Source organism: Bactrocera oleae, chromosome 2, assembly GCF_042242935.1.
Source record: "Bactrocera oleae isolate idBacOlea1 chromosome 2, idBacOlea1, whole genome shotgun sequence".
Classification (NCBI taxonomy): Eukaryota; Metazoa; Arthropoda; class Insecta; order Diptera; family Tephritidae; genus Bactrocera; species Bactrocera oleae.
Window position 1 is genome coordinate 70,658,639 of NC_091536.1, and position 15,034 is coordinate 70,673,672.

General features: G+C 34.1%; 1 protein-coding gene and 1 long non-coding RNA gene across 2 annotated transcripts; one reads left to right on the forward strand and one right to left on the reverse strand.

The window, feature by feature from the left end:
• Window positions 1–42: 42 nt before the first annotated feature.
• LOC118681828 (uncharacterized) lies at window positions 43–6,968 on the forward strand. The gene is made up of 3 exons (XR_004977577.2): window positions 43–182; window positions 6,257–6,557; window positions 6,616–6,968. It is a non-coding gene; the product is annotated as an uncharacterized lncRNA (long non-coding RNA).
• LOC106622009 (V-type proton ATPase 116 kDa subunit a 1) lies at window positions 235–14,330 on the reverse strand. The gene is made up of 6 exons (XM_014241049.3): window positions 14,125–14,330; window positions 3,334–3,479; window positions 1,345–3,231; window positions 1,026–1,260; window positions 775–946; window positions 235–710 (listed from the first exon to the last, which is right to left on the reverse strand). The coding sequence occupies exons 2-6, from the start codon at window positions 3,448–3,450 to the stop codon at window positions 617–619; spliced, it is 2,505 nt and encodes an 834-aa protein (XP_014096524.1). The 5' UTR covers window positions 3,451–3,479; window positions 14,125–14,330; the 3' UTR covers window positions 235–616.
• Between the last annotated feature and the right edge of the window lie 704 nt (window positions 14,331–15,034).

Consider the following 15,034-nt stretch of genomic DNA (forward strand, 5'->3'; position numbering starts at 1 on the left):
ACGGTAAACAAAAAATGTCAAAGGCAAAATAGGAACATAATTTTCAGTTTGTGGTGTGAACTATAGTCAGTAAGATACAAATGAGATACTTGAGTGTAGTTGTTCCATTTTGTTGTATTTTTAAAACTAATATTTTTTAACTGAGTGCTAAATTAAAAAACCTGTACCTGAATAATGCTTCGGTGAGTGCCAAAAATTACAGCAAAATAAAAAAATAAACAGAACAATCAAAACTTTGCTTTGCTCTCTTCTATAAACTTTATTAAACAATATCATCATGCTTATAGTCATACATAGATAAATTGCTTGTATAACATTTTGGTGCTACAACTTGCATAATTCGCACATAGTTTTTCAACAGTTATTCAATATATGCTGACAAACTCAAACAATTCATAATGTAAACATAATTAGACATATGACATTCAAAACTATTTTAACAAAAACAAATTAGTAATAAAAACAGTAGTAATAGACATTTATCATACAGACGGACGTGAAATTCACAAAAGATAAATTATAATTGGAAGCACTTTAAAATGTGGGAAGAGTACCACAATACTGATAACGCATATGAACAAGCGAATATATAACAATTATACATAGAGGACAACGTTTATTCCTCCTCTTCGCCATCTAATATTGCTTTGAAGCTGAACGGTTGGAAGGCATAGCCCAAACCTTCGTAGAATTTGCTCATGAATTCGACCCTAAAAAAAGAACGGAAAAACAATTAGGAGAAAAGCAAAGCATTTACTAGTGTTTCTAACTTACCAATGCAAACGCAGTGTGTGCAAGAAGGCTGAGAGACCTTCCATCATTACCAAGATGGCCAGCGTAAAGAGACACCAGGCGCCGAAAATGAAATACAAAGCAATTGCACCAGTATAGTTCTCACTCTTTAGACCCATTGATAACACCATGTTCCACAAGACCTCAGACAATTCTGCAAATACATAATTAAATCCATATTAGGCTAAGTTGTTTTCAGGGCCCAAACAATAGACGGATTTACGATTACTTACGTGCATGAGCCAAAGACAAAGCCCACAAACGTAAATAGGAGGCCGTATGCGAAATTGTACTGAGCACATACTCAATGGTGTGAATGGCTTGGTGAATATAGATTTCACTCATGGGTTCGTCGTCGTGACCACCGTGTCCACCGCCGCTGTGATCGGCTTCATCAAGGCTAGTTGGTATTGGTGTTTCGCCTTCGGCAAGTTCGATATTGCCGGTTAAATCGCCATTATGCTTAACCTACAACAAAAGCACCCAAAGCGGTGAAAAGTTTAGATAACTGTGTTTATAGAAAATATTTTTGCTTTGAGGACTTTTACTTACATGCACTTTGTTTTTACGTGTGAATTTAATATACAAAGGCTTGCCCAACAACATCCAGGGTATGCAAAGCAAAGCGATATATACTAATAATTGCTGCACGGCAGGTTGCGCTGAGAACATGTACTCATCACAACCGTCCAATACAGGCGAGCTCTTGAACAACATCATGTTGATGAACATAATTAGAACAGATGGCGCACAACCAGGTGTGTCTGGTTGGAATGCGGTCTTCGGGTTGTATTTAATCCATTTGAAGAACATCATAAACACCATGTATCCGAATAGTAATAGCAAGAAAAGAATTTGTGGGAGGAATTCCAAGAATATGCTGGCATAACGCTTGAAGTGCACAAAGTTTACAACTGACATGCATACACCAAAGATCATATGTGTTACACCCACAATAATGGATAACTTCATCTTGTAGGTATTGAGGAAGATGATCTTATTTCCGGCTAATTGCCAAACGGGATCCAAGCCCAAAGGATATACACCGTATGTGCTGTGGTTGGGTGACAACTGCAATGCGGCGTTATCCAGAACGGTGGAGGTATTGTAACGTATCTTCCAAGTTGAGCCGAAGACGTTCATTGATTTTGAGAATATATCATTGTAGATGAAACCGGTGTAGCAAGAGAAGATACCCATCAAAAGTATAATGTAACGACCACCGAAGAAAATATTCCAAATTTCACCAGCCTTTTTCCTTTGTAAGCCCTTTTCGTACAGCACCATCCAGCCGCCGAACAATGCCAAAATGATACCGTGACCCAAATCACCGAACATCACAGCGAACAGGAATGGGAAAGTGATGCATGTATATAAGGCGGGGTTAGCCTCGCGATAGGAGGCTACACCATAGGCATCAATCAAATTCTGGAAACCACGTGTAAACTTGTTTGTGCGATTGAATGTTGGTGGTTGTTCGTTTGTGTCAATCACATTCAAGAACGATGGAATAGTGCTGCCAACAGCAGCTGAGCCATCCGATAGAGCCTTCTGTACAACAGGTAGATCTTTGGTTGGTACCCAGCACTCGCCGATTAGGCACTTCTTTGTGACGTCCATGTTAAATAAGTTCAATGTGTGATAGATCGCCTTCATCTTCTTCACCATAATCGACCAGGATGGTAAATTCTTCGAAACAGTAGCCAACACACGACTTCGATGATCTTCAGTTTGACTCAAAACTAATTTCAAATCTTCCAAGCGTGTGCGTACACCCTTAACCATTTCCTCGCGCTCAGTATGGGAGCTTGGGCATGGATACATGGACGCATGGAAACCGGTGCAAACCTTCTTAATGCGATTCTTGAGCTGTTCACCTTGGAAGAAGGCAACGAAGACGGTCTTGTAAATTGGATGACCGGTTGCAGGATCCTTAAGTGGATCATCCAAGTCGGAACGTTTCAGAAACACGTTGCCACGTGAAATACGCCAAAGCATGCGCTCGAACGCAAATACACGCTCGCGATTGATCACGCCCGCAACAAAACCCAGGCGACCACGATTCTGTGGGCCGACTTCCTCAACGGCATTTGGACCACGATTGCTAGAATCTAAATTGAGCACTTCCTGGTCGGAGAAGAAACCTTGCGTATTCTCGAGCACCTTACGCAATTCGGTCAATTCCAAGTAATTCGACTTGAGGTTGACCTCATTTTGGGCCAACTCGAGAATTTCATTTTCGGTTTTCTCCAAATGTGCCTCCAGATCGATGATCTCACGTGGATTGGGAGCGCGGGGGATGTCGTCTAGAATGTCTTGCAACACAATGCCATCCTTCTTGATTTCCGCCTCAATGTAGCGTATTTTGCGTTCGAGCTCATCGCAGCGGCGCACTTCGGTGACGAACTTTCGCTGGAAAGCGTTGACGTTGCTGTTCAACTAAAAAAAATTAACCAAAATATTAAATATTCATATAGCAACTATTTGTTCAGGCATAACTATGACGCACAAACCTTGATCGCCTTAAAGTTCGGTACTTACATCACGAAATTGTACACAACCAGTCTCGCCCAATTCCGAGACAGAGGTGTAGGCAGCCTCCGGTTGTATGAACATTTGGCATAATGCCATTTCCTCACTGCGAAACATGTCCCCCATCTTGATGAAGACGTCTCGCCGCTATTCCACTGTAAGTAGAAAGGGTAAAAAGAATCATAAATGAACAAATTAAGACACGTCTCGACTACTTTATGCTATTTTTATAATCGTATATTTCGCACAAATATTTTGTACATATGTATATTCATATTGAATGTTAGAAAAAATTTATTTTGCAGACCTAGACCAAAACAAAGAAATGTCGTAAAAAATGTTGGCTGGTCAAATTGACTGTCGCATTTTTCTGAGTGCAAATAAATACAATTAACATACATATATGTTTTATTTATACAAATAGATAAATAATTTTATGTATTTTATGAAATACGACTGTGTCTGGAACACTATAAATTTTAAATATCTTCGCATCTAATTAATATTATAGTATATTTTGTTTACCCAACACATATAGCATGCATAATAAAACAAAACAAACACATTTTTAGTCTCTCAATATTTAAAAGGCCTTTCTTCTAGACAATATAAATGAAAGATGACTATCGCTGTAGCTAAGTGCGTTTATAGCTTGGTTACCAGTCAACCGGGTGGGCTGAAATCGGGTCAGACTTAAAATTTGTAGAAAATCTATTTTACTATTAGATTATACATTCGGCTAGCTATGCCAAATATCTGAATGCTAATCTTGAAAAAGGTTCCCATATGTAAATTCTATTTTACATTCGGAGTCGGCCTAAAACTTCTCTATTCGGTGAAGAAAATCACGAATTTGGTGAAAATCTCTATCAAAATTCAAGCAAACATCCAAACTCAGGTCCTAAATCCATAATTTGTGACATAAAAAAACTTATTTTTGTTATTACAGCTGCGAAAAGCATTCCCTAATTAATTTTGACTTATATTTGAATGCCGCCGAGTTAACAGTCCTTGGCCGGATATAAAACGGGGTAAATTTTGCATAGATTCTATTGTCGAGAAACAAACATCGTATAGTTTTTTAAAAGCTAGAACGTGGGACTTAGAGCCCCTAGATTTTTTATATATGTATATCCGTATGGAAAATCGAAAATCAATAGATAGATAGATTTACTTAATGTATAAAATTAATAAGTAAGGCCGGTTTTTTATGACATAAAAACTAAACCGAACCTCTTCTAATTTTTACATACAACGTGTTCTCACGACAATCGTTTCTTCGCAGCCGGATCGCAACAGACCCAGAATTATATCCGGTCCCCTCAACAGCGTTCTTCAAAACTATTTGGGAAATGTTTAACGCTGATATAACATCAAAAGAGATTAACTGTTCTTAAAATAAATAAAGTAAAGCGACTTTAGAATCTAATAATAGACATCCCTGCGAGTAATCTTCAAAAGAGATTATATCCGAATTACTCACTATGCGGTAATATTGGGAATATTCTCCAACACATATCTTAAAGATACCATTAGATGTTATTTAGTCCCAAACGAATATCTTTGGGGTATAATTGGAGATCGATTAGTTGTAAAGTATTTAAGGGAAATACAACAACATAATTTTGATCGCTCAGTTTGTATGACAGCTATATGATATAGTGGTCCGATACCGACAGATGAGCAACTTCTTGGAAAGAAAAGAACGTGTGCAAAATTTCAGATCGATATCCCAAAAACTGACGTCTCTATACAGACAGACAAGGATAAATCGAATTAGCTGTTCATGCTGATTATTTATATATTTATGTATATTCATTTTATTGGGTCTCTGGCGTTTCCTACTGGGCGTTATAAACTTCATGGCAAAATTAATATACCCTGTTCAGGATATAAAAATATGCAAACATATTACTTTATGACTAATGACGAACTCATCCCCCGGGCTGGTTTCTTATTTCGTTTATACATATTAGTGAATTTATAAGTGATTTTACGAAATACAATATTTTATATGAATGTCCGTCCGATAAGAAGAAATGTTTAAAAAAAACTTAAAATTACTGTAACTAACTGCAAAAGCTTCAAACCTTTTTAAAAATGTCAGCACTACCAAAACACATTTTCGACAAGATTAGGTGCTACAGTTCTAATAAATAATAGCTTCTGGGCTTATCGCTAGCAATTGTTTTTTATATGTATATAATGGAATTTGAAAGCATATAAAAATTAATACATACACATGTACAAAAGAATCAAATTTAAAAACGTCAAAATTATCGCCATAGCGGTGAACACCACTGGAGTATTACGCAACTGCTTTAAATCATTTATATATATGCGCATATGCATGTATATAAATATTTATTTAATTCTGTTGATTTTTGAAATTAGCACACACATTTATATACATACATACGTATTTGTATCATATTCTAAAAGTTCCAGTTTGCTTGTTGCCAGTTCATATACATATGTATTTGTCTATTAACCGGGTTGGAAAAATATGATATTGTATGTATGTACATAGTCAATTAGCAGAGCTTTACAGTCAGCTGATATCGCAGAACGCTAGAGATATTCAACAATCATGTGAGCTATCATGTGAAGCTTATGAAGAAGCTTCGTCGATCAAATATACTCCTAAGGCAACGCCTTAGTCAAGCAGTTAACTTTCGCACATATACAAGTGCATACGTATGTATGTGTGTGCGTACGTGTGTCGCATATATGTAAGTATATATGCACATACTCCTATATATTTCCACTTTATGCCATTCGTTTGCTTTTACTCCAAAAGTATTTGTGTTAATGCTATTTAAAATTGATTGCCAGATATACGAGTACTTATATCGTCTCAAATTTTGTTTACTGAGAACTTATTTATTTAATTTTTTTGTATATTTATTTTTATAGTTTTTTAATTTTTCAGGCTTTGAACAGTTGCACACGCAAAAGCCAATACAAACACTGAGATATACATACATGTATTTATGTATGTATGTGTATTTCCTGCGTTTGCTATATGCATTTGTGTTTATGTATGCATGTACTCGCCTGCTTACATAAATACTCGTACTTGACCGCGTCTGTGATGGTGCCAAATTGCTGACGTTTGCGTGAAAAAGCCGACGACTGTATGTGTCGCTGATGACGCGATCACGCGCCATGAAAATTTAGCGACAGCACCTTTTTGTACAGATGGATATGTATACGAGTATGTATGTATGTAGGTACGTATATAATTGGTATTTTCGAAATGTAATAATCATTAGTCCACGCACTTTAAAGGCTAGGCTCCAAGAGGGTGTTTAAGAGTGCTCCAAATGGATGAGTCAAACGGCAGACGTTTAGGATTATATTTTACAGGTACCTGCGATCATTATAAGTTTACGAAAATAGTCAGCACAGGAAGAAAACACCCATAAAATAATAGGATATTTTATGATTTTGTAACATTATTTTGTATGAAAAAAAAAAAAAATTTTTTAAATTATCTCTCACGATTTAAGGTGGGACTTTTACCTCGAATAATTTTTGAACGAGTCGACTTAGCAAAAAATCAAAGTAGACCTTTTTTGTACATAAATCACAATGCGCCACCTGTTAATATTAATACATATTAAGAACACCAACTTCACCAGGATTTTTTTTTTGTCATTTCGGATGATATTTTCACGGTATATGAGGGAAAAAAAATAACGTTTATTATTAACTAATATAACTTTAATATACCGAAATGGGTATATTTACTAGCACATGCCATTTTTATATATCTGAAATCGAAATTTTAATTTATTTCCATACATAAGAGATCCATTGGACATACCACAGAGAGCAATGTCGATTATAAATTAATTTGCTAGCACACATCCATATCTATATACATACAATTTAGTATAGTTGAGTGTTTTAGGCGGAATTTATAGCGATAAAAGTGCCGGTATGCCACATTTAGGCAAATTGAGCGCACACAGAGGCACGGCAATGGAGGATTAGAAGTTTGCAACAGAACAAAAATGCGAGTATACCTATATGGATATGGTAGATATACGAAATACTTATTATATTTTTATACGCCCTCTGCAATATATACACATTGATAAGTACATGTATATATAACACATTCCAGTATTATTATTTATCAATTCTGTTACTATTGATTATATACGTATAATTGAAATATTTAGGAGTATACAATATATATTTGTGCTCACATAATTAAGTCACTGCATGGCAAAATAACGTTTCAGAATATAAAGTCCTCGAGGTAGCTTTGCATTTGTATAAAGGCATGGAAATAGGTGCAGTTATTTGTGTTCATATGTACCATATATACACATACGTTTCTACTTTTACTCAATATTAATTACATGATCGACGTTCGACATTGTCATGCTAAACGACAAATATCTTTAAGTTAATTTAATGGAAGTGTACATACGAGTATGGCTGTATGTATGTGTGATCGCACATATATTCGTATAGCTTTATACATATGTAAGTAATGTATGTAATTTCCGGCTTTTTATAATGAAGCAATTTTTTTCAGCATTTATTCGCTCAATAATTCTTCTTACTAAAATTATATAACAAAACTGTTATAACATCCGTTTATTGTTTATATTGCAAGAGTCACACTAGCTGCAATTATTTAGCACTTAATTTGCCTTGTGCGCTTAGTGGGACGCCACTGTGCAAAAAAACATATGAAAATTGTTTGTTGCTTTAAACCCCTATTGTTTCTCAAATTTAGTAAAAATAAATAACATAATTTTGCATATTTTTTCAAAAAAATTTTATTCGACATCAATACCAAACAAAGAGCTGAAAGCAACAAATAGACACCGTTAGCCCGTTGGTATTCAGTTTTATATGCAAATAATTAATTGTAAGCCAGTTCAACTTCACAGCGTCAACGCGACTAAACGCCAAAAGTGTTCGTTCGCCAAACTACGCAAATTTATCGCTTGCCTGCTTCTACAGATTTTAGCTCAATATTCAACTAGCTAAATGCGTGTCAGGCAAAACAAAAATCGCAATATATGCTGCATGGCAGTCCTTAAGAAATATTCCAAGCAATTTTACCTTGCATGTACAATATATTGGGGCACAAACGCTTTTAAGACTTAGGCTAACATATGCATATACTGAGTTATATTTCAATTATTTTTCTTTTTTCAAACTTCAGTGAATTTTTTAAACTATTTTATCTGTGTTTGTTTTTGTTTTAAATGCATTATAAATAGTTATTTCTTTAGATACACACACAAATACAAATACATATGTGTGCGTTTTCTGAATTCAAACATTTTAGGTTTGCATGCGCGGATCCAGTGGCTTTCAAATGTTAGCCATCACACTTATAAAAAAGCATTAGGCCGACTCAATTGGGGTGCGGCGAAACAAAAACAAAACAAAATTCAAAGAAATATGTGAAACATGCTTACCACACCCGCGGGCCACGTGACACGAATTAAAAGAAAGGTTGCGAAAGGTTGATGATATATGTATTTATATGTACATATAGAATTATTTGATTGGAAAAAGTTTCAAGTATAAAAGAAATAATAACAAATTTTAAAAAATTGAGATGTATGTATGTATGTACACCTAATTAATAATAATATAAATTATAAACAACGTTATTTTACGTTCTCTGGTGTGACACCTTATGCCTAGTGTGACAGCCTATAAAAGAGCGATTTTTGGGTACATATTTTACGAAACACAGTAAATTCTTTGATTTTACATGCGATTTACGAAGACACTAAAAAATGATCATCCACTGATACAGTGGTTTTTGGACTGCCAAAATTCGATTTTAGGTGCTGTTTCGAGCCAACCAATGGCCTACATCGACTATTGACCTAACTGTAACTAAAAAAATATTTTAAATATTCATTTACAATTTTAGTTAGATATTTTTTAAGCTAAGACGATTAAAAAATGTAAGAATAAAAAAATTATTGTTTTTCTACGAAATTTCACCATAGTTGTACCGCTTAAATTACCTTCCTTCTTATTCTAAATATAAACTCTCGTAACTATATGGAATATCTAAATAAAATCATGTGTCGGGGATATTGAATTGAGATGGAATATGTACTATAAAGTATAATATAACTGTTCAACCAATAGATATTATCTTAAATAACCATTTATCTAAAGGTTGAAGCAAAAACTTTTCAAAAATTTACAAAACTTAAGCAGATGCCAACTAATGCTCCTTGCACGTAAACTGCATTTATTATGGCTTTTCAACATTCGTAGGTAGTAAGACAGAATATGCATTATTTTTTCTGGAAAAACATGTGAAGCAAAGCCCACAGAGTTGAATTTCTATTAGGATACACATACGATACGAGATAGCAATAATTAAAAATACTAAAAAAGTTAAACAAATTTTTTGTGTACATCTGGACATGTGTGCTATTAAAGCATGGTAAAAAAGTTTGCTGTAGTTTCTAATAATAGATGTAGATATTAATTGAAATAGAAGAAAAAATTCCGCTGAAGCAAACTGGTAGCAATAAGTTTACATAAATACATACATACATAACATACTATATTGCAGGTTTGAATGTATATATGTATGTTTGTATATTTGTATGTACATATGAATCAGCCTACTACTCCCTAATTAAAATCGAGGCCAGTTTAGTTATCACCAACATATTTCATTACTTTTCACTTGCCAACGGATAGAAATACAGACTTATTTACACATATTGCATATTATATAAATATGTATGCATGTGTATTGATATTTGTTCAAACGTGCACATCCAACCATTTGACCATTTGAGAACATATCGGTGAGGCTGGTTGCAAATCATTAATGACTCGCAGTATAAAGTAAAACAAAAAAGCTTTCTGATAAATTACCCTGCTTAAGTTCTAATTTACATATTTGCATATACGTGTGTATTAAATTATATATGTATGTGTGCGTATATGCATATGAATTAACAATAAACCACAACTTTCTTCCATTTTAAAAGCCTTTTTATTGGCAATGCTTGTCTTAATTGAGAACATGTTTGTATTTGCGGACCATATGTACATATATATACTATATATATACACTGTATTCAATACTTTCCTGCTGCCCACAATTACTATTCATATAATGAAGCAATAGCTGTTGTATTTTATTTTAATTTCTTCCTATATGATGAGGCCGAAAAATTTTAAAATTTATTATTTACCAGAATGTTTTGTTTTTTTATTCATAAACTCATTATTTATTTCATTATTTTACAGTTATCAAGCTCCAAACCTCAAACCACTGCAAGTTTCAGTCTCCCGGCAACGAGCAGTGTTTTGTTCAATGAAAAATTGCATTACAAAACTGGGTTCATTCACATATTTTTCATTTTATTTTTTTCTTTTTAAATTACAATTCTTGTGGCAAAAACTACTTATCGATGCGTATTTTTTTGTAATATTGATGTAAAGTGTGTTGTAAATTTTTAACCTATGTATGTATGTATGCATGGTCGGTCATAAGAATTATGCATGCTTATTAAATTACGACCTTAAAGCATTTCGCGTCAGCTGACTAATGCTTAGCAGACTGCCCTTGCAGCGAACGTTAACCTTTCGGCGCTAGTTTGTTGTGTCGTACATGGCTCCATGGGATGTACGTATGTATATATTTACTTGAGCATAATACAAACGCAATCAGTCAATTACACCCACACCTGCTGCATGGCCAGACAAACACCACGGACAGCGTGCCAAAATGCAAAAACGTTCTAAGACAGAGCGCAAAAACACAGCAATGAAAATAGAAAAGTTGTAGCAAATGGCAAATAAACGAAATTGAAATGTTGTAGCGTAATATCAAACATCCCACCCTGCCGCTGAGATGTATTGGCGGGCGGGTAACAATATGTTTGTTAAATTGAGCAATAATCCATACCAAAGTTTGTGAAGATCAATAAATATATCGTCAAATAAATAAGCTTTCTATACAAGGACTTAATTTTGATCGATCAGTTTGTATGGCACATACATCCTATAGTGATCCGCCATCGGCGCTTCCGACAAATGACCAGCTTCTTGGGGAGAAGAGGATATGAGCCGAATTTCAGATCGATATCTCAAAAATGAAAGGACTAGTTCTCGTATATACAGACAGGCAGACGTACAAAGCTTATTCGACAAGCTCAGCGTGATGAGCGTTTTTATATGTATATATATATATATATTTATGTATATATATTTGTAATAGGGTTTCCGATGTTGCCTTCTGGGTGTTACAAACTTCATAGTAAGTTTAATTTACCCTGTTCAGGGTAAAATAATTATGTAGCTACAAATCTCGTCGTCTGTATGTGAGTATGATATATATGTATGTGGTAGTGTTTATATTCAAACAATATTCAAAACTGCAGCTTATAATCCAATTATAACTAGTTATTTTGTAACCATATGCACAACTAATCATTTTTTAATCTCATTCGAACCAGTTCCATTTGCATACATACATACTTATGTATATACACTTGGAATGTCGAACCCGTAGGAGTTAGCTAGTGTACTTGCCAAGTAATCTGTCAGTAGTTAATTGCATTTATTTGCTAGTGATTAACGGTATATATAAGAAGTATGTATGTATGTATGTATATACATATGTATTTTTGAGCGAAAAAATTTGCAAAATATATACATAGTTATGTATTTATTTGCCAGATTACCAACACCTACCGAGAACTTGCATTAGGCAGCTGTTGAAAAGCCAAGCGCTAACAACAGAAAGCTAACAGCTAGTAGAATGCTCAAAAACTCAAGAATGCTTCCAACGTCAATCCCAGCACACAACACAACACAAACAACATACATATGTATTATTTTGATATAATATTATATTAGAAGTATATACATACATACTCGCATATATATTTATAAGAGCACGTAACGGTAACGAACGAGCTTCTGCTTGTCGTGAAATGTCAGTTGGCTATGAATATGATAAATACGAGACTCAATGATTCGATTGATATGAGAGGCCTCCTGCTGGAATGGAGTTAGGGATGGCAGCATTATATACTATATTGTTTACTTAAAATTATGTATGTATACTTTTATAATTCGCATGTGTGTGTGTGTGCATTAGTCAGTTAAGCGACGACAGTCTGCGACCTCATGTGACTGTAGCGCTGTCATAAGTGACTGCATTGGAGGCAATATAAACTGGAAACATTTCTATAAACTTCTTTACTTATGTATGTACATATGTATACATACGTACATATATTTAGTATATCGCAAACTTTACTTTTACTAGTTTCGGACGGCACATTTGCCTCACTTACAACTACAAGCATGCGTTGGCGAATTTAAATCACGTGCTCATAATTTTTCGGCAAATTAGCTAATTATCCCTTATCAGCGGCACATTTGTACATACATACGTCTATATTTTTATATCTGCTTTAATCACATGACTTGCAGCCAAGGTAATTCTGTGGAAATTTCTGTCATTTAATTACAAAGTAATGACAGAGCTGCAAGATAAGTGTAATTTTAGGCGATTACAGGGATCACGCTACTTGCTGACACACATACATATGTATGTTAATTTGTGTGTTTGTAGTCAAATACATATGTGGAAGTGTGCGTATTTGCTTTGCATATGTCAAAACACGAAGTTAGCAAAGCCAATTATAATGCTTAACTGTCACGAGTTATCTTTCTTTGGAAAATTTGCTATCAAAACTGCGCTTTTGTGTTCTGCTAATTTTGATTCTAAGCAAAATCACCTTAACATTTACAACGAATTGCAACTAAAATATCTATGTCTCGCAAAATTATGCTCAGTTCTAAAAATAACGGCTAAGAAATAAAAAATTATGACATTTACGTTGTAATAATTTTTTTGGTGTGAAAAATGTGTGAAAAAAAGGAAAATAAGAAGAAGGCGGTCGCTTTCAAAGAAAACGGCGAAGCACAAAGCTCATTTGCTAATAAAAATATGAATAATAATAATTAAAAATAAAAAAATAAATCAACTTTCGTTAGTTTTAAAAATCGAGGGAAAAAATAAGTATCACATAACTGATCGTTTTACTATATACATATCTCGCTACTCTTATCACTTTTTTTTAGCTTGCTCTAAGTGATTTCGCGCCCTAAACTTTGTTTTTCACACTTTTTACCGCTATAACTTTTTAACTCATTAAGAAATTGTAAATAGTAAAACAAAAATAATTTCCCTCATACACGCACAACTCTACAGAGGTGGCATAGGTGTGTAAAAACTTTGTAAATAAACATACATATATGATGTAAGTACAAATGGACACATACATATGTGCATATAAATGTGTACAAAAGGATATATCTACATATGTATGTATATAGTGCACTCAGTTTGTTGATGTTAATATTTGAGTTGTGGCCAGCGGTGAGACGACGCCTGGTCCGTGGCCTCGCCAGAGCAGGTCGATTGTTATTGGTTTGTTTATTCATTTGCTCACTTGTTTTGCATTGTTTTTATTTTATTTCTTTCTTTTGGCTCCGTTTATTTCATATTTTTGTTTTTATTTCTAAAAAATTCACTACACGCTTTAACACAATACTTTATGTATTCATATACATACATACATGTTTATACATATGCATATGTATTCAAATATACTAGATAATATTCTGGTTTGGCGATCAACTCTCTTTAGTACACGTGTATGCAAATACAAACACATACACATGTATATTATATACGCTATACAAATGTGCATTCGTACATATATTCGTAATAATTTATATACTGGTCTGGTCCACCTTGCTTACCGCTTTAAATTATTCAACGTACAGAAACAACAAAAGTAATTTTTCTTTTGATTTTCGTTACACAAATTCTGTTTCCGACGATGTTAATTTTAGAACTTGTCTCGTCGGCAATACAAAGACGTCTGCTCGTTCGATTGGAGCTCTCGAACGCTTTGCCCCACTATACAATAATTATGTACCAGCATGTATAATCGCTCAATACAATCATCACAGCCAGTTGAAGTGCAGAGGCTACTAAAATGTGGCTATCTGATGTTATCATGCTTACTTAGCACTAACTAAATACAGAGTTGCAATCTTTAGTAGTTGTCTAACTAGAAATATGTTACTTATATTATCTTATTGGACTGGCAAAGTAGAACAATTTAGTTAGGCGTGATGATATAGAGAATATGGTATAATATTTAACAATTTGCATACAAAAACAAAAATACAATTTAGCGCAAGAAAATATTTATTTTGCACACAACTCATCCAATACTCAAAACAATGTCATTTACTAACTGTTCTCTATTCTAGATAGTATTTTATGGTATACATACAATTAGGTATATGTATTTTATATAGCGTTACTATTTTATTTTTTATACCTTGAACAGGATATATTAAGTTTGCCATGAAGTTTGTAGCACCCAGAAGGAAATATCGTATATATATATATATAAGTACAAATATAAACGATCAAAGTGACGACCTCAGTCGGTTTAGCCAAGTCCGTCTGTCTGTATATACGCAAACTAGTCCCTTAGTTATAAAGGTATTGATCTGAAATTTTACCACGTCCTTTTCTCTTCAAAGAGCTGTTGATTTGTCAGAACCACCGACACTGGACCACCATAGCATATAGTTGTCATAAAACTGACTAACTTTTTGTGTGGAAAATTTATTTATTTAACAAATATCTTCACAA

Excerpts from the sequence above, each read along its gene's own strand:
- LOC106622009 (XM_014241049.3), bottom strand. The coding sequence starts at position 3,450 with ATGGGGGACATGTTTCGCAGTGAGGAAATGGCATTATGCCAAATGTTC. Across the intron at positions 947-1,025 it reads TTTGTCTTTGGCTCATGCAC|AATTGTCTGAGGTCTTGTGG; the intron begins GTAAGTAATCGT and ends ATGTATTTGCAG. Across the intron at positions 711-774 it reads CACACACTGCGTTTGCATTG|GGTCGAATTCATGAGCAAAT; the intron begins GTAAGTTAGAAA and ends TTCTTTTTTTAG.